General features: G+C 41.6%; 1 protein-coding gene across 11 annotated transcripts in view; it reads left to right on the top strand.

The window, feature by feature from the left end:
- The window catches only part of DOCK5 (dedicator of cytokinesis 5), a 231,344-nt gene that overhangs the window by 120,574 nt on the left and 90,475 nt on the right, over window positions 1-20,295 (top strand). For all 11 annotated transcript variants that reach the window (XR_004483692.2, XR_007477822.1, XR_007477821.1 and 8 more), the window contains 8 exons: window positions 612-684; window positions 4,365-4,507; window positions 7,279-7,404; window positions 12,080-12,204; window positions 14,151-14,249; window positions 15,767-15,839; window positions 18,112-18,215; window positions 19,155-19,338. Coding sequence is in view for 8 of the 11 variants with exons in the window: in XM_004270673.4 (XP_004270721.1) it covers window positions 612-684; window positions 4,365-4,507; window positions 7,279-7,404; window positions 12,080-12,204; window positions 14,151-14,249; window positions 15,767-15,839; window positions 18,112-18,215; window positions 19,155-19,338 (927 nt within the window). In the remaining 3 variants the exon portion in view is untranslated. The remainder of the gene's footprint in view (window positions 1-611; window positions 685-4,364; window positions 4,508-7,278; window positions 7,405-12,079; window positions 12,205-14,150; window positions 14,250-15,766; window positions 15,840-18,111; window positions 18,216-19,154; window positions 19,339-20,295) is intronic.

The following is a 20,295-nucleotide window of genomic DNA, read 5'->3' as shown; positions in this document are numbered from 1 at the left end:
TTAAAGTAGGGCTAATATTAATATTTGTATAAATAAGATAATCCATGCGGTAGGGTTACAACAGCGCTTCCTTAATAGATCTTACCGGGCATCAAAGACCAAATCACTATATGGTCTTCTAGTCTGTGCTGTTGGTGCCCTGGCTGCCCTTCATTTATGTGGAAACCAGGTGAGAAAATGTCAAATCAGAGGGACGGTGGACCACTGCAAGTCTTGAGTTCCTCTCCCAGGTCTTTATTCTACTGACACTCCTGCCAAAAAAAAAAAGAGTGTTCTCTGGGTCTTGGAACGCAGGCTTACTAAAAAGGGTCAGTGTCGCGTGACTCAAGAATTCACCAACTTGGTCTAGTAGAATGTTTTAAAGGAGGTCGTCTGCAGGGTTGATCCAAGAATACCCAAGCCCCTGCCTGAGCCCCTGATGAATTGATCCCCTGCTAGGCTGGGGACACCGGGAGTCATCATTGGCAAAGAAATAAAAGCAAGGTCCCTGCTCGCTCTCGCTCTCTTTCTTCCTCCAGGGTTCTATGTTTGCTGATACTGTAATTTTCCATAGTTCCTTGCTGAGGCCTGAAGCAGTTGGTTTCTTTAATTAAGCTTTGTCTTTTTCCTAGTGATGGATATTACCGATATCATACATGGGAAGGTGGATGATGAAGAAAAGCAACATTTTATTCCCTTTCAGCAGTAAGTACTGTGGCATTATCCCAGGTGACTTGAGACCTGGATTAGGCCTTTGGATGGTGTGTTAGAACCAGGTGCTAGGAACCTTTTGCCCAGTTAGAAAAGGAAAACTCTTAAGCGGGAAGATTGTCAGAGCGGAGCTGACAGAAGACTATTCAAAGTCCTTCATGTGGCACTCCATTAAGAGGGTAACTGAACTTTCCTGATTTTACAGAAATGACCAAAGGAACATAAGGGGCAAACCTACCAGATTATGGTGCCACTTAAATGCCAGAAATGCCAACGTTTATCTGTACTTTGTCCTATGGAACAGGTATCACAGAGGACGAGGAATCGAGTAGAATAGCACAGGGCTTCTCAGACTGTAACCTGCACCTGAATCACCTGGGATCTTGTTAGAATGCAAAACACGACCTGGTGGGTCTGGAGTCTGCATCTGACAGGCTTCTAGGTGATGCTGCTACTGCAGGTCTGGGGATCACACTTTGAGTAACAAAGGTTTAGGAGATGCGAGAGTGAAGGGTAGACTAATCCTTGTTTTCCTGCAAGCGGAGGGAAGCCAGCCTGGGAATGCATGGAAGCTTTCCCCGCAGAGCTGCACTCAGCTCCCCATACCGAGTCTCAGGAGCTGGAGCCCCGGGTGGGCCACTGGGGGACGTTGGAGAGCTACTCTCTATCCCCGTAACGCTGAAGGAGCGTACGTGGGAACATCATGACTGGCTCATACTCCAGCAGGCATGCGCCACTGACCTCGCACAGGTGGCTGGGACGTTGCTGGATCTGACTCCTAACAGGGCAGTCGTGTCAGTGAGAAGAATTGATTGTCTCGGCCACCACAACAGATCAATATGACAAACCGAGAATTCCAGAAACCAGCCCAAGGATATTTGAGTTAATATGTGATTTTATTAGTAATAAGTAATATGGTTATATATATTTTTTAATTATTTTAAAATAATTTAAAATCAGTGGAGAAAGATAAACTCTGCAAAAGATAGTGTTTGAGAAAATTAGCTAACCATTTAAGAAACATAAGTTAGATCTTCATCTCCCACCTTATACCACTGTAAATTCCATATGGTAACATATGTAAGTGTAAGAGCCAAAAATCTTAAAGTACTATAGGAAAACAAAAGTTTTATACGGTGTGATGTGTGGGAGGCCTTTCTGAGTCAGACACCAAAGATTCGCCTAAAGAAGAAAAATTGATAGGTTTCGCCACACAGAAATTTTAGACAACTTATACATAGAAAAAATTTAATAAAATCTTTGCAATGTCTATGAAAAAGAGTAAATATTTCTAAATTATAAGGAATTAATACCAGTTCATAAGGAAGTCAGAAGGAAACATACACATGCAAAGAAATGGCCTATAAATTCATTGAGAATCAATGAAAGGCAAATGAAACAATGAGGTTTAGTTTTGGGGTTGACGAAGTTTTAAAAATATATCATATCCAGCGTTCAGTGGGTATAAATACTACTTATAAGAATATAAATTGTTACAATGCATTAAAAACCTTAAAATTTAGAAATTTCAAAGAATATACTCCATAATTAACAGTGATTATTTCTGTTGGTGTAACTCTAGGTGATTTTGCCCCCTTTTGGTTTAACTGCTTACTATTCTTTCTACAATAAATAGGTATTATATGTAATTTAATTTAAAATCTAAAAATCCTTATCTTTCATTTTAAAGTCCAGCACTTCTGGATAAGTTTCTAAATATAATAGTATAAATAGTTTGTGCTAAGTAGTACTTCCCTTCTCATCCAGAAGCTGCTATTAATAATTTTTGAAATATGTACTTATCTAGCATCCTACCACCTATACACTGACCCTCCAAGAATATGGTGAGGTAAATATTTTATGTAGTTTAGTGCTAGTGTGAATTATGACACAACTTTCAACTTCATGAATGCTGCTCCCAGTGTAAATACGTATATTTAAGTATGTTAAATAAGTGTGATATATTAAATTAATGCATATAATATATTAAAATATATAATTTTATATTAATGCATTCAGTTAAATGATTTCATATATTAAACCAACTATATTACAATATCTTATGTAAATATAATAAATATTAAATAAAATACATAGCATAAATGTGAATATATAAATACATAAAATATAAATATACTTGTGATAAATAGAAATAATTTTCATATCCATGAATGTTGTTTCTATTATATATACATATATTATAATTATGTCCTATGTATATATGTATAATATATGTATATTTTATATGTATATGTGTACTAGGAGCAGCATTCATGGATGTGGGAGTTATATGAAATATTATATAATAATATATATAATATTATATATGTTTCAATATATATGAATTATCGGGGCAGCATTCATGGATATGAAATTTATTCTACTCCATACAAATAATATTATAAATGCATATAAAATAGGAACCACATTATGGATGTGAGTTATCTCAAATGTGTTTCTCTGTATTTGTCTCACTTTCTGAGGTGGGTTTCTTCTTTGGTTATGTGCCTCCCCGCTTACTTTCTGAACCAGCTCTTACCTAAGCAGCCGTGCTGAAACAGTGAGCTTTCAGACTGTCTCCACCGTATAATAATACAAGCTTTGAGTCTCCGAGGAGCCCAGCCCTAATTTGATTACCACTCACTGTGTGGCCAACAGCCACTGTGCAGCTTTCACGATGCACATCACAGCCTCTGGCATTGAACTCCTAAGATTTATGGCAAATGCTTTCGGAACTTACCTCGAGAGCTTTGTATTATATTGGGAGAGTTTTATGTGTGTATCCTGCTAGTCTAAGAGGGAGTCATTTGAAAACAACTCAGACTGTCGCAATCCCACTTTTCAGGAACGTGTTGCAGAATGCTTCCCCCCTATTGTCAGGGTACAGGTCTGAACCCTGCAGAGAAAGCTGGCCTGTGTGTCGTGGGCAAGAGAAGGAAACCACAGCAGAGAAGACTGGCCGCCGTTGTCCCGCGCCCGGTTGATACGTAGTTATTGATAGCGCTTGTGCTTCCCATAGAATGGGGGCTGTGTTTGGCTCTTTGATCCCCCTGTACGAGCCTCAGCCTGATGTAATCTTTAAAGTGGCTCTTGTTTGCTGGTGGCTGTGCCATTGCAACCCTAAACATAGTTCTTCATCACGTGGGGTTCCACGAACACCATCCCGAAGCCGCTGCGTACATACCGCTCTTGTACGTTGAGCCTTGTCACTAGATGTGGGCCTTCCAGGCATGTGATCCTTACATTTCCTTACAGATGAGGAAACTGAGGCCCAGAGGGGGGACTCTAGCAGAGCTCACTTGGCAAGTAGAGCCAGGACCTGGAGGCTGGGTCTTCCTGCCCCTTCCTCCGTCCATCTACCATTCCATTCCCGCAGCCTCTCCCACCTTTTAAAGTGCATCAAGCATCGCCCCTGGTTTTAGTTGTTAACATTTGACCATCGGTTTTGTTTGTTCTTGGGGTTTATTTTTCCCCTCACTCCCCCAAGTCATTTCAAGATGAATTCAGTGTCTAAGATAGGCCCCCGGTGGGAAAATAAAGATGGAAAGTATCCTGTAGTTAGGTTCCTCTACTGTTTATATTTCCAACTGACGCGCATGGGACCCATGACTATCTGAGGCTGTGCTGCAGAGACTTACTCTTTTTTCCTTACCAATCATTTCTGACTTTCCCAGAATTGCCATGGAAACCTATATCCGGCAGAGGCAGCTAATCATGTCGCCCCTGATAACATCCCATGTGATTGGGGAGAATGAGCCACTCACTTCAGTCTTGAATAAAGTGATAGCAGCCAAGGAAGTGAATCACAAAGGACAAGGTACACAGCCCTATGTACTGAGCTGGGAGGGGACTCTGGCAGGGGTGGAGGGGTGGCGCTCAGAGCTGAGTCCTTGGACTCTGGCCCTTTCACTATCTTTCTCTGATATAAAACAGACCCTGCTGGGGACTGCCCACCTCAGTTTCCGTCTAAAGGCAGTTAAGACTTAAGAGAGTTGGATCACAGCTGTATTTTGTAAATTCTATAGAACAGATTCTCATCGCATGAATCTTTCCTCACTTTTGTCTGACCTGTAATCCCCGTGTTGTTTCCACAGGTCAAGGCACAAAGAAAAAGTTTTTTTTTTTTAATTTTTTAAAATTAATTTTTATTGGAAATTAAAAACTAAAAAAATTAATTTGTATAGTTGCTTCACAACGTTGTGTTAGTTTCTGCTGTATAGCAAAGTGAATCAGTTATACGTATACATAGATCCCTTTTTTGGATTTCCTTCCCATTTAGGTCACCGCAGAGCATTGAGTACAGTCCCTTGTGCTATACAGTAGGTTCTCATTAGTTAAGAAAAAGAGTTTTGAGGATAATTATGTTCCACTCTCTGAATATGTTTCTCCCAATACGTTTCCTAAAATTGAGAGGAAGGAGACCAAAGTAATGCAAATGAATATGTATTAATATAAACTAATGGGCTACCTAGCACAACATTTTTAGTTGTTTTTAGTACCTCCATATATCATTTTGTTGACATAGTTTTAACTCAGAGGAGTTCTGCTTATTGAAACTGCATTTTTAACTCAAATAATAAGGGGAAATAGTTTAAAATCTGAAATTCAAATGGTGATGATTTGGGGATAATTTTGAAGATTGAGTCAATTTTTTTTTTTTTTTTTTTTACCACCCGGTAATCGTCTTCTGAAGTGGAAGCAATTAGGAAACATTTTCAGGATATTTAATTTGCCATGTGTTCACAGTTATCCTGAGTAGTAAATACATGTGAGAAATCATAGAATCCGAAAATAAATAACTAAATGTATTTCTGTTGTTTTGGAACTCCTAACCTAAGGATATAATTTGTTAAAGTGGAAAACCCTTACACTAAATAGATTGCTGTGTATGTACAATTTTTTTTAACAAAACTGAAAAAAGAATACCATTCCTTCTCCTCCTTCTTAGCAATACACTTTTCAAATGTTTTCATGCTCTTCATAAATATTTTTTGTGGCTGCGTAATATTCCATTGCTTGGATTTTTTTTTTTTTTTTTTTTTTTTTTGGAGCATGGAATTCCTAGGTAAGCACTTAAATGCTTTCTATTTTGTTACCGTTATAAATTTAAATAACTCTGCTGTGACTATCTTTATATATGAATCTTTTTCCATATTTAGGACTGCCTCCCCAAGAAAATTCCCGGAAGTAGGATTTCTGGGCCAAATGATAGGAATGAACTTAAACCTGGAGATGTACATATTTCCAGAATACTTCCCATAGGTTTCTTCCTGTGGGCAGTAATTACTATATGCCCACTTTGCAAACTGATGTTTAAAAATCTTTACCTGTTTGAAAGGTGAAAAGTAGACCACCGTAGCATTTTAAAAAACTACGTGACAGTGAACTGTCTGGCCTTCATATGTATTGATATTTAGGAGTTTTCTAAAGTTTTCCTTCCTTTCTAAAGTTTTTGTGAACTCTTTGTGTAATGAAGATAACAATTTGTCTTACTTAGGACACATACTTTTCAATTTCTGGTTTGCCAAATATTTATAAACGTTTTGTACTTCTTTGTGAATTGTATATTCATGTTCTGTTTATTTGTGAGGATCTGAATGGTCTTCTTCTAATGAGTATGAATTTCTAATTTCTTATAAGTATTTCACCATGCCTTTTATAGGCATATGTAGTATATGGTTTATGAAGTATACCTTTTACTTTTTATGTATATCAAAATTTCAGTTTGTATAGATAATTCTTTTGCTTTTGTGATTTCTTCATTTGTTTCTCTACTTAGAAAAATGGTTCATACTCAGAGATTTGATAGTGATACACTTATTTTTTCCTTTAATTTCCTGTCTTTTTATCTGTTCACTTTTCTGTTATATTAGGAATTTATTTTAGTGAAAATGTGTCGTTGAGAGGTTAGATTGATTCTAAGTAGCTAGAAAATAATCCCAGCACGTTTATAGAATTGTTCCATTTTTCATGATTTGTTATGTCTCTTTTGCTGTATGTTTAATTGCTGTATATAATAGTACTTGATTTCATTGTTTTCATTGATTTATATATCTTTTCTACTACTAATATCACTCATTACTATAACTTTACAGTATTTTGATATCTGAGAGGGGCTATCTTTATTTTTTTTCCCCAAAGTAAACATCCATTCACATTTCTGTCAAATTCTCAAAGAAATCTTACTGTGATTTTTTTTTTTTTTTTTTTTTTTTTGCGGTACGCGGGCCTCTCACTGTTGTGGCCTCTCCCGTTGCAGAGCACAGGCTCTGGTTGTGCAGGCTCAGCGGCCATGGCTCACGGGCCCAGCCGCTCCGCGGCACGTGGGATCCTCCCAGCCTGGGGCACGAACCCGCGTCCCCTGCATCGGCAGGCGGACCCTCAGCCACTGTGCCACCAGGGAAGCCCCCTTACTGTGATTTTGTTGGGAGTATCATTAAAATTCTAAGTTAACTAGGGGAGAATTTACATCTTTATAATAATGTGTTTTTGTATCAATACCACACATATATTTTTCTCAGCGTTTGTGTGTGTTTATTATATGGATCATAACAAAGAGCTAAAAGTGTATCTTTTCTTTCTTTAAAGGACTTTGGGTGTCCTTGAAGCTCCTGCCGGGGGACCTCACACAGGTTCAGAAAAACTTTTCCCACTTGGTGGATAGATCCACAGCAATCGCCCGGAAAATGGGCTTTCCTGAAATAATCCTTCCAGGTAAACACTTTGCTTGATTCACCTGTGCTGCGTCCTCTAGGACTTTGTTCCATGCAGCCATCCCTTCTAATGGGACTCTTGAGGCAACATGGATCCATAAGATTTCGTTATTTGCATTCAGTGATATCGAGACGGTGGGAGATCGAGATGGTGGGAGATCCAGACGGGGTTGCAGTACCTTAGAAAACTACCCAGTGTGCAAGCCCAAGAGAACGCTTTTAAATGTACTCAGAAACTTCTCTTTGCTCTCTCTTTATGTTCTGCACAAGCCCCTCTGAAATACTTCCTAGATCATCCATTAAGTAGCGCTAAATAGCCCAGGTTCTCTGTCCTGAGAATAATTTGCTTCATCTGCACATACCTCTTCTCGTGATGACATCACCAGCACCGTGAGCTCCTTGCTAGGAAATTCCAGCGATGTGCCCACTCAGCTCAGACTCAGCTGGACCTTCTGCTCCAGTGGCTTAAGCTCCAACTATGTTCTCGGCTCTCCCCATACTTGTGGTGACAATAACGTAAACATTCTGCAGTTTCCTACTTTAGATTCATCTTTTTTTTGCCACTGCTTGTTGATAATCTGCATAGGTGTTCTTGTGAATTCACTGATTTAACCCATTTACTTTCTTTTTTTTTTTAATAAGTTTATTTATTTTATTTACTTATTTTTGGCTGTGTTGGGACTTCGTTGCTGCGCGAGGGCTTTCTCTAGTTGCTGCCGGCGGGGGCTACTCTTCGTTGCGGTGCGCGGGCTTCTCATTGCGGTGGCTACTCTTGCTGCAGAGCATGGGCTGTAGAGTGCAGGCTCAGTAGTTGTGGCGCACAGGCTTAGTTGCTCCGCAGCATGTGGGCTCTTCCAGGACCAGGGATTGAACCCGTGTCCCTTGCATTGGCAGGTGGATTCCTAACCACTGTGCCACCGGGGAAGCCCCCATTTACTTTCTTGATTGTTATAGTGGTAAAAGGAAATCATCCCCTCGAGGAACCTTATATATGTGTATTATATAAAATATATGTGTTATAACTATTAAAATATAAGTATGTTGTATATTTGATAGGAAGAAAGAATATATGAATAAACAGTCTTTGGCATGTTAGAAAAATTCTCAAAAACCAAGCTGTTTATTGCATAAAAATTCAGGTTCTTTTAAACTAATACAAGATCTTGTTTCTCCTTTGGGAAATTAAGGAGCAGTAATAATTTGATGCCTCACACATTTCTGTACATGGTGGGTATTAAAAGTATATTTGTGGAATGAATGAAAGGGTTCTAAAATTGAGATTATCATTTTCTTCTTTTCTCATGAAAAGTAGTTTTTCATCTGCCTACTTCATCCCTTCCAGGGCCATTTCACCCTAATACACATTCATCAACATTCTAGGAAAATGTTTTGTCTTCTTGTTGTTTATAAAAATAAGTATTGATACTCTTCCTATAACTGAAGGCAGTTTTATTGCTACAGCAAGACCAAAATCTGAAAAACGAAAATAGAGAAGTTTATCTTTTGGACAAAGTGCATTTATCTTGGAAATCTGGCTTGGAAAGATTCTTTCTATTCAGTAGTAGTATTGGTTCATAAACTTCCAGGGCTATAACAGACTTTAAAAATCATCTCGAATGGGCCTTCCCTGGTGGCGCAGTGGTTGAGAGTCCGCCTGCCGATGCAGGGGACACGGGTTCGTGCCCCGGTCCGGGAAGATCCCGCATGCCGCGGAGCGGCTGGGCCCGTGAGCCATGGCCGCTGAGCCTGCGTGTCCGGAGCCTGTGCTCCGCAGCGGGAGAGGCCACAGCAGTGAGAGGCCCGCGTACGGCAAAAAAAAAAAAAAAAAAAAAAAATCATCTCGAATGATGGTTCCCAAATATGCTAGTCTTTGGGTCAGCCAATCAGGATCACCTGGGAAATATGAAGATACCGATTCCCAGATTTTTCCAGAGACTCTGATGCGGTTTGTATGACCGGGACTCTGTGGGGGATTCTGGTAATCGGCCAGGTTTGAGGAATATAAGATCTGGGCTCACATCCCTCAGCTGGGCTCCCTCTCATCATCATTGAAACAGGCTGCAGATTCATCTTAAACTTCTCCCTCTCCTGCACTTTCTCCTATAGCTAAATTCTTGGAAGAGATTATATACTCTCTGTTTCCTCACCTGCCAGTCTCCCTCTATCCTGTCTGGAATGGCTGTCACTAGTCACCAAAGATTACAGTGTCACCAAGTCCGCTGGATATTTTTAGCGTAATGGTCGCCTCGGGCCAGTATGTGACCGAGTTGACCACTCCCTCCGTGAAATGTTCCCCCTCGCTGTCTGTGATCCCACACACTCCTCTTTTTCTCCATCCCCCTGAGGCCTCTCCCAGGAATCCTTTGCCACCTGAGCATCTTCGACCTCACCTTTAAATGTTGGAGCTCCTCGGTCTTTGGTCCTTATGCCCTGTCTTAGTTTGCTTGAGCTACCATAACAAAATACTCCGGGCCGTGTGGCTTAAATGGCGGAAGTTTGTTTTCTCACAGTTCCGGACGCCGGAAGTCCAAGATCAATGTATCTGTAGGGTTGTTTCTTCTGAATCCTCTCTCCTTGGTTTGCAGGTGGCCCCCTTCTCACTGTGACCTCACACCATCACCCCTCAGTCTGCGTGTCTGTGTCCCAATCTTTTCTTATAAGGACACGAGTCATATTGGGTTAGGACCCGCCATATGACCTCATTTGACTTTATTCACCTCTTTAACATATGAATTTGGGGGGAGGGGCGCAATTCAATCTGTAACAGGACCCTTTCCTTCTCCCCTCTGTTCCCTCCCTTGGTGGATCTCTTCCACTTACTTTGCTTCTGTGTGTTAGTTGCCTCCAAATCCAGATCTCTAGGCCCAAGACCCTTCCTTTAAACTCCACAACCATCCATCCAGCTGCTTCCTGCCTCAGGACTTGAGTGGGTCCTCTTCCCATTGGATCACTCTTCTCCTTGTTTATTTCTTACTCAAAATCCACATTTGGAACTTGTCATCCTGGGCATCTAGACCTGACTCTTCTGTTGTGTTTTATCTAAGAGAACAGCCCCTCATCCATCCAGCTGCACAAACATGAAGCCTGAGGATCACCCTTGACACTCCTTTCCTTTACATCTCACACAAAATTAATGGAGGAGACCTGCCAATTTTCCCTTTCAAAGGCCTCTCAATGCCACCCTCTTCTCTCCATCCTGTTACTGCTACCCAACTTGTAGCTACTGTCATCAATTCCCTGGACAAGTGCCAGAGCTTCCTAACTGGTTCTCCTGTTTCTGCTCTTTCTGCCTCATTCTCCACACTATAGCATGAATGATCTTTTATAAATGCCTATCTGATTTCGTCCCACTCCCTCCTTGCTGAAAACATGACTTCTGTTTATATTTAGGATGAAGGTATAAGTTCTTCACTTGGCCTGCAGGCCTCAGGGAGACTTGTCTTATGTCTGTCTCTAGCCTCATCTCACCACAGCTTTTCCCTCACTTGAAGACTTCCATCATATATCTACTGCCTCCGGGCCTTTGTACATGCTATTCTCTCTCCCTCTTCCAATATCAGCTCAAAGGAGAGATTCCCACACCTTCCAAACAAGGTTGGGACTTAGTGTGATGCTTTCACCGAGCCTGGCCTTTCCCTTCTTTTGTAATTATGCATTTCATCAGGTGATTGTCTGAGAATGCTTCTCTTGCCCACCAGACTTACAGCTGCATGAGAGCAAGGCTGGTGCATGGCTTACCGTCGTTTCCCAAACACCTAGCACAGTGCTTGGTACAGAGTAGATGCTCAGTCCATTTTTTAAGTGAGTAAATCAATATTATTTCATTTTATTGTACCATAATTTATTCAGCTGTTTCTGTGGTTGGAAATTGAGGATGATTCCAAGTTTTCACATTCACAAACAATATCACAGTGAATATCCCTATGGATAAATCATTGCTCATGTTTTCTTATTGCAGTATAGTTAATGTACAGTCTTAGGTAAGTTTCATGTGTACAACAGTGATTCACAATTTTTACAGGTTATATTCCATTTATAGTTAGTATAAAATATTGGCTATAGTCCCTGTGCTATACAATATATCCTTGTAGCTTATTTTATACATAGTTGTTTGTACCTCTTCCTCCCCTACCCCTATCTTGCCCCTCCCCTCTTGCCTCTGCCCACTGGTAACCACTAGCTTTTCTCTATATCTGTGAGGCTGTGTCTTTTTTATTATATTCACTAGTTTGTTTTAATTTTTAGATTCCACATACAAGTGATATGCAGTATTTGTCTCTCTCTGTCTGGCTTAGTTCACCAATACCCTCGAAGTCCATCCATGTTGGTGCAAATGGCAAAATTTTATTCTTTTTTCGGGCTGAGTAGTATTCCATTGTGTGTGTGTGTGTGTGTGTGTGTGTGTGTGTGTGTGTGTGTGTGTACACACCACATCTTCTTTATCCATTCATCTGCTGATAGACACTAAACTGTACTCCAGACACTGTGATATATAGAGAGAGGTAGAATGAGGTAAGCTACAGGGAACAATACACATAGAAAGTTCTGCTGTATGAATAGTTTATTACCAAGTCAGAACATTTTATATTTTACTTATAATTTGCATCTTATTACATCCTGAAATTTAAAAATGACTCCACACAGCACCACTCACAGGCTGGGTTGTCACGTTGCAGGAGATGTTCGGAATGATATTTACGTCACCCTGATCCATGGGGAGTTTGACAAAGGGAAAAAGAAGACGCCGAAGAACGTGGAGGTGACCATGTCTGTGTTTGATGAGGAGGGCAGGCTCTTGGAGGTACGTGGTGTCCCCAGCAGTCCTGCTGCCATCACACGCTCCTTTACAACAACAGGACTTGGCGCGTGATGTAAATTGTTCTCCACTGTAGAGCACATTTGGTGTTTCACAAGGAAAGAATAGGAAACCTGTTAAAGTTTGTGATTAGCGGTCACCAATTGTAGTAATAAATTCATGTAGGCTCTTGTTTTCATGATTTCTCCTGTGCTGAGGAAGACCTTAAGCCACCAGGGATTTCAGGTGTACACTTCCGATGCAGAGATTCTGTATCATTTTCAAGTTCTTTAGCCACTTTCAAGGCTGATATGGTCCTCCGGGGCTGGCATGGTGTGGCATTCCTGCCCAGGTCACGTGGAGGGCACACGCCCTCCCCCTGGGTGAGCTAAACCAGCGGAGATGCGCTTGTTAGAGCTGTTACACCAGAAGGGCTCTTGGTTCGAGGTCAACTACCACGCTCTTTAGTTTTGGGAATCGGGAAACTGCAGCCCAGAAAGGAGAAGCTGTTTTCTCAGGGAAGCCCAGGACTTAGTGGTGGCACTGGGAACGGACACAGGTGTCCTGCCTTCCTCCAACAGAAGTGACTCTTCATTCTGACATCAAGGAGAAGGAGAGGCAGGGGGAGGCTTTCATTGTCCCAGCTGACATCTGGCTCCTCTTGTATGAGCCATACTTACCTGCTTCGGAATGCACCCCATTCACTGAGTCCCTCACGGTGGGGGGCACAGCCGAGTACACAACCCCTGCACTTCCCCATGGATATGATCATCTTCCAAGGAATCAGTTGACTAAGTTGTCTTCTGCACTGAGGGATAAGCAGAACGCTGTGGGCCACGGTACGGGAGTGATTTCTTTGTGCTGTTGAGAGAGTCCTTTTGCCCCAGGAGTTCAAGTACACATCTTCACAGCTCTGCTAACTAGCTTGGAAGGGCCCCCATGGAGGCCTGATGCTACTGAACTAAGTGGTTCATTTCTAGGAAGAGACACAACCCTAAGTTCTAGTGAACATGCCACACCTACACCAGGTCCTTAAAGCAGAGTATAGACAGGACCTCACACAGCAGCGTGTCTGCACACATGCTGGAGCTCCCGGTCACCCTCTCGAGGCCTCTGTTCCCTGAGAGAGGAAAGAAGAAAGAAAGAAAGGACAGTGTATGGCTGGGATGGAAGAGAGAAGAAAAGTTCCAGCAAAGAGGAATGTTAAGCTTGTGCTGGGTGCCTTAGCTATTACACATTGAGACACTTGGACCCTCAAAGTGCTAGAAACTCGTTTTTTTTTTTAATTATTTTTTTTATTGGAGTGTAGTTGATTTACAATGTTGTGTTAGTTTCAGGCATACAACAAAGTGGTTCCGTTATCCATCCATGCATCTATCTACCTATCTATCTATATTATTTTTCAGATTCTTCTCCCATATATGTCATTAAAAGATATTGAGTAGAGTTCCCTGTGCTATACAGTAGGTCCTTGTTGTGTATCTATTTTATATATAGTAGTGTGTATACGTCAATGCCAACTTCCTAATTATCCCTCCCTGCTACCTTTCTCCTTTGGTAACCATAAGTTTGTTTTCTATGTCTGTGAGTCTTTCTGTTTTGTAAATAGAAATGTTTTGTACATTTGTATCATTTTCTTTAAGATTCCACATACAAGTGATATCATATGATATTTGTCTTTCTCTGTCTGACTTACTTCACTTAGTATGGTAATCTCTAGGTCCATCCATGTTGCTGCAGATGGCATTATTTCATTCTTTTTTTATAGCTGAGTAGTGTTCCATTGTGTATATATATACACCATATTTTCTTGGAAACTCATTCTCACTCTTGTTCACCCCCAGATGTAATCAGCTTATGTATGCCAGTGTAAGGCATGTGCTGACCATGTGGAATACCCTTAGTGTTCTAGATATTACTACCCCCTCCTAATTTTTTCTTTCCATCTGAAGAAAGCAATTCATCCTGGTGCTGGATACGAAGGCATTTCCGAGTACAAATCAGTGGTCTATTACCAAGTCAAGCAGCCCTGCTGGTATGAGACTGTCAAGGTGAGAATGTGTCATCAATAACCCCTATCATATATGAAACCTCGTTTAGCTTCCTTTCTTCTTTTTACCCACAAATCGCTCCTTCTTTATCCTGAAGTTTTAGATAGGTTGCCTGTGGTGTGCAATCAGAAATGAATTGATCATCGTAGCTCTGCAGAAGCTCATTTCTCTTTCGTAAACTTCAGAAACCTTAAGTAACATTCTCGTTCGTAAACGTGTTGAAATTGGAAGAGAGAAACTTGATGTTGTAATGATGTAAGAGGCTGCCAAGATGGTCCAGAACCAACTGGAAATTTTCACAGTGTGCAAGCAGTTTCCTAACATTTCTTTCCTTCTTGGCCTCTAATCAAGTTAGCTGGGCTTCTTTTCAATTTAAATATGTGTCTTACAAATTCCAAAGTGCTCTCGAGATCAGTCCGCTCGCGTGAGCCTCACAGTAGCTCTGCGACAAACGGTCCGAGTTGCAGCAGCCCATTTTCTGATGACGTAACTGACACTCAGAGAAGTGAAGTGACCAAGTTCCTCTAGCTGCTCGTGTCGGAGCCTAAACTGGATTCCACTTCTTCTGAGCCCCAGACTCCATCAACTCTTTCCTTTTTTGTTGTTCTGGGTTTTTACTGAAGTACAGTTGATTTACAATGTTGTGTTAATTTCTGCTGTATAGCAAAGCGATTCAGTTATACATATATATACATTCTTTTTTATATTCTTTTCCATTATGGTTGTTACTTCAGGATATTGAATATAGTTCCCTGTGCTATACAGTAGGACCTTGTTCTTAATCCACATCGGCTTTTTCTGATTGTCAAGGTTTTATGAGCTCTCCGTAGAAAACTAAAAAAAAATAGTTGCACTAATATCTTAATTCAGAAGTAACCATTTTCCACAATTTTATATACTTCATAGGTTTTGGATCATGCCATTCAGACAAATTTATATTGTGCCTTTTCAAACTCTCTTGAGGCATTAAAAAGCCTTCAGAAGTATATTTTTAGATACTTGCATAATATTCCATTATATAATCATGCCATAATTTATTTAACTATTTGCTACAAATTCTCTGCCCTGTACGTTGCTCCATGCCTCTGTTTCCCCATCTCTTCTGTATATGTAAGCAGCAAAAAAAAAAAAAAAAAAGCTTCCTTGTCCCCAGTATTTTATCTTTTCCTTCTATTATAGGCCCTAACTATTAACATATCCATGTACACCTTGCAGTCTTGCACACAGACCTGAAAGTACTGATCTTTTCCCCCTGAAGTATCTCCTGCTTCCCACTTGAGAAAGCACTAGAAATTTGGAATATCTCCGTTTTCAGAATCTATGATGAACAGCCAAGATGATCTTCTCTTGAGATCCTTTGGGTTTTGAAAAAGAGCTAAATCTCCTTCGAACGAAACCCTACACCAAATCTAACTCTCTAGGAATTACTCCTGTGATCGGATACTAAAATGTGCCTCATTTTATAAAGCGAACTGTGAGTGCAGGGGACTGTACTGATATTCCTTATTATTGTGCAGGTATCCATTGCTATAGAAGAAGTTGCTCGCTGCCATATAAGATTTACCTTCCGACACCGGTCATCTCAGGAATGTGAGTAGTAGGAGGTCGACGACACATTTCAATCAAAACAGTGTTTACTCTTGCTTGACAGTGCTTTTGTGGGTCTGTAGAATGAGATACTTGGCATCTTTATTTCAAGATTCAGTGAAGCTAAGGAAATCTTAAAATGAATTTTTCTAGGCTTCCAAGATCTGTGTTTATCATTGTATATCAGAATTTCCCTGAAATGTGCTCTATGAATGCTAAGGTTCTACAGTGCCAATAGATGCTGTCTGACAAAAAGAGTTTCCCAGTTGAATAGGGATAGAAAGTGCTTGTATATTATGTCTCCCTCTTAGACATTCACCGTGTATGTTGCCACACTGCTGAGAAATCCTGAAGCAAGAGAACTGTTCAATCTGTTTCCCAAATTATTTTTTTTCATGAAAGAACTGTTTCAAGTCTCAGATCACAGTTTATAAGTTGACTTTCCTAAGGTGTGAACAGAGGAGAATATTGATTATTTTCAGATTGATCCTAACATTTCTGGAAGTGTTGTTCTCATTCAGCACTGCATAAAAATGCAGTCCTTCCTTCCAAACTGAATTTTTTGAATGCCATCTACCTACCAGACTGCAGGCCAGGCCCTGGGTAGATGACAGCAAATAGGACACAGTCACTGCTCTGAAAAGTCTCTGTGGGCTAGTTAGGAAGATGAGCAAGAAAACAGGTGATGAAGTTCAGATCAACGTGATACGTGTTACAGCAACGACCATCAAGGAGTAAGCACAGCACCTAACCCTGCCTGGGGATTTATGCGTAAGGTTTCCTACATCCTAGCTGAGACTTGAAGGTGAGCAGAAGTTAGCCCAGTGAAGGGTGCTGGTGGAGAAATGTGTTTGAAAAGCAAAGTGAGCTCGGTAGGGCTAAAGTGGGAGCCATCATGGTATTAGATTGAACCATCTGAAATTGCCATTTTTGTAGGTCAGTATCAGATCGTCAAGTATCAGCAGATAGTCAATTATCAGCAATTTCGTACAGTTCTCCATCATACTAAGCTAGCATTCATCAAGTTCTTAGTTTGTACCAGACACTATGCGAAGCTCTATTTATACACCATCTTGTTTAGTATCTACAGTAATCAGTAAGACCCATACACATTTTAATCCACATTTATATGTAAAGAAACTGAGGCACAGAGATGTTAGGTATGTGCCCAAGGTCACAGGGCTAGTAAGTTCCTGGATTGACCTGTCAGTGGTCTGATTCCAGGCAGGCTAGAGCCAGATCGTGAAAGATGAAGGTTCTTTTGAACTCTGTTATGGAGGAGCCATTAAAGAATGCTGTGTGGGTGGTGTTGGTGGTCGTGATTTCGTATATATTTATAGCAGCGTTAGTCACGGTACCCCCAAATTGGCCGTCAACAGGAGAACAGATGAACAAACTGTAGTATGATCCTGTGCTCAGCCAATCTGGGTAACACGAGTCACAGCAGACCTCAGAGGTGTGCCTGTGGTGAGAACAGGCCATGAGTCACCCCAGCCGTAGACATTTAAGCAGGGGACATGGTGAGCTCAGAGGCTAACACCTGAAGACCAGGAGAGAGGCCCTTGGCTTCCTCAGGAGGCTGGACCCTCCTCCCCCAAATGCCACCGGACACACATATCCGCTTCTCCTGGCACCAGGGCTACTATCTTGGAAAGAAGAGAGGAACAGAAATCTTAGATGGCATCACAAACCTTGGAAGATAATAAACAAAATACTTACGGAGTCTGTCTTAGAACAGCAGTAGGGAGATAGGTCATGGGAAGGTTTTGGAGCAGGGCAGTTGACTTGGTTAGATTTGATTTTGGAGATCCCCAAAGGGTGGAGAAGAGCTGGAGACAGAGAGATCTGTTATGAAGATCTTGTGGGAATACAGGGAAGAGGTGAGTGTGGCCTGGCCTCAGGTGGGAACAGCAGGGATGGAGAGAAAAGGCACAGCCTCCAGAGGCGCTCAGGACGCAGAGCTGCCACGGGGGTGGGGTCAGTGTCAACACCCACAGTTCTGATCTGGGTGACCGAGGCGATACTGATGTCATTCATTCACAAATATAGGAAAAGGAGCATACTTGGGGGCACCAGAAGATTTCAGTTAGGGAACTGTTTCCTTCAAGGGGTCTGTGACGTGGACAGTACGTATGGCTTATTGGGGCTCGCTCAACTGTGTTGGTTATAGCACGATTGAACACCAAACCCCAGAGCAAAATTGCCGTCAGCTCTCATAGCCGTCAGCCCCTGGTATCTCCCTGCCCTGCTCAGACACGTATTCCTGTCTTTTCAGCCAGAGATAAATCGGAGCGAGCCTTCGGGGTGGCCTTCGTGAAGCTGATGAACCCGGACGGCACCACCCTGCAGGACGGGAGGCATGATCTGGTGCTTTATAAGGTGGTGCTAAAGAAGGAGCCTTAGAAAGTGACTAAGGACATAGTTACTCCCCCTGAAATTGGTTCTGCAAGCTCCTTTCAGACTTACGTGTACAAATATCAGAAACGTCTCTCGGGCTGTACATGTTTGCCCCTTCAAGTCTAGAACCCCGGAGGACTGTGGTCACACCAGCTGCATGGTCTCCCATCCCTTTAGTCTTTTAAGTGATGGTCCCTCCCTGTTGTGCAAATGGCGTCCGTGGAGGTGAACAGTCAAGGGCTGTTCTTCTGCTCTTTGCATCAGCCTGTGTGGAGCGCTGATAGTTGCACTGTTGGGCTGGGTTAGAGTGTGGTGGATGTGGTAGGATGTGGTTTTCATATCAGCGCAAGCCAGGCACCATTTCTCCGTTCTGTGGCCTCCTTTCCTCTCCTATCAGCTGTGTCCTTATTCTTCCCTCTAACTGCTGCAGAGCTATCGCTTCCACTGAGATTTTAGAGCAGAAAGCAGATGTTGGGAAGATCTCATTTGTCCAACAGTATCCAGGAGGCTTTTCACACGGTTGGTAGCTTTTCTGAGATGAATCCACTTGATGTGTATTTCCCTTAGCAGCTCCTGAGCTCAAAAATAGTGTTGGAAGCCATGGCAAGCTATTTCTTCTCAAAGGACCCAGTGAAGTATCATTGTGACCATTTACATGTTCAAGAAAGTGAAATCCAACCTTATCCTTTATGTATTTACTTAGAGCAGAGACTAGAATGTTGACTTCTAGTTCATAACTTATTGTTTTCATTCAATGTTGAAATTATTTCTGGACTCAAACTCTGGGACAGTATCCCAGTATCTCGGAGTTGGAAGGGATCTAATTTGATAAAATACACTGCGCTCATGATAGATACTATTTTATTTGCACATAAGAGATTTTGTCCACCACTTGGTGTCCCTAACATGCTTCCTTTGCAGGGTGACAACAAGAAAATGGAAGATGCTAAATTCTACCTGACCCTGCCTGGAACCAAAGTGGAGATGGAAGAAAAGGAGCTCCAGGCATCCAAAACCCCAGGCAACTTTACGCCAAACAAGGATAGCACGAAAGATAGCTTTCAGATCGCCACCCTCATCTGCTCCACAAAGCTCACTCAGAACGGTAGGTGTGCTGACCTCGGTGACACCAGAATGAGTTTTCTCTTTGGTCCTCCTAGGCTTCTTTGTTAGACTCAGGGGACTGGACGCTGTGGGGCTGTGTCTTCTGAGGTAGGGTCCTGGGCTATCTGGATTCTTCTCTCTGCTCTTCACGTGATGTTTTCTGGGTAGGACTGATTAGATAGCTAAAGCTCTTCCTGAGGCTTCTTTGTCTATCTTTCCACTAGAATGAAAAGCATTTCGGTGGTTTTTAAATATGGTAAAATCTATAAATGTATTCATTAACAGAGGCTGTGAATTTCGAAAGTCTTACGTTTCCTTCCTTCAAGGCAGCAAAGAACTCTAATACTGTGCTCTGTATGATGTATATAACAAGAAATGTTGGTAGTAAGGGTAGGATACTGGCAGAGGAACATCAGTCTCCTGTCCAAGCAGGTATGGCAAAGAGCAGGGAGGGTTTCCTGTTAGCATTCCGTCTGTCCCCCATATAGATTCCTCTTTCTCGATTTTTTTTTCCCCAAGCAGTCAGATTTTCCATAACATCAGCTGAAGAGTTCAAATGCGGCTTCATTTTGTCCCCTCACGAAATCTGATAGCAATTTTCACTTCTCTTGTGTATATCATGACATTTGATAGCCAATAACAGCTTCTTATTCTTTTAACCTATGTCATTTGTAAGGAGTCCTGCTGAATGTAGTGATCCAGGAAGTAGCTGCTTCGGGGACTTGCTTTAGAAATTCTTTGTCCCCTGTGCTATGTGGAGGATCAGTCCCTTGGACCTCTGAGAAGATTTGGGGGCTCTGCCTTAGGGAAGTGTTAAGGTAGACAAAACAGCTGAGATACAAGGTCCACTCAAGGATCACATAGCATGTGCTTGATCTTTAGAACGGGTCAGTATTGTTTATTTTGATGAATCTTGGTTGCGTACAGAATATGTATAGTATTTCAACTTGGACCACTG

The sequence above is a fragment of the Orcinus orca genome, chromosome 6, assembly GCF_937001465.1.
Source record: "Orcinus orca chromosome 6, mOrcOrc1.1, whole genome shotgun sequence".
Taxonomy (NCBI): Eukaryota; Metazoa; Chordata; class Mammalia; order Artiodactyla; family Delphinidae; genus Orcinus; species Orcinus orca.
Note: the sequence above shows the minus strand (reverse complement) of the source record. Positions and strands in the feature narration are given on the sequence as shown.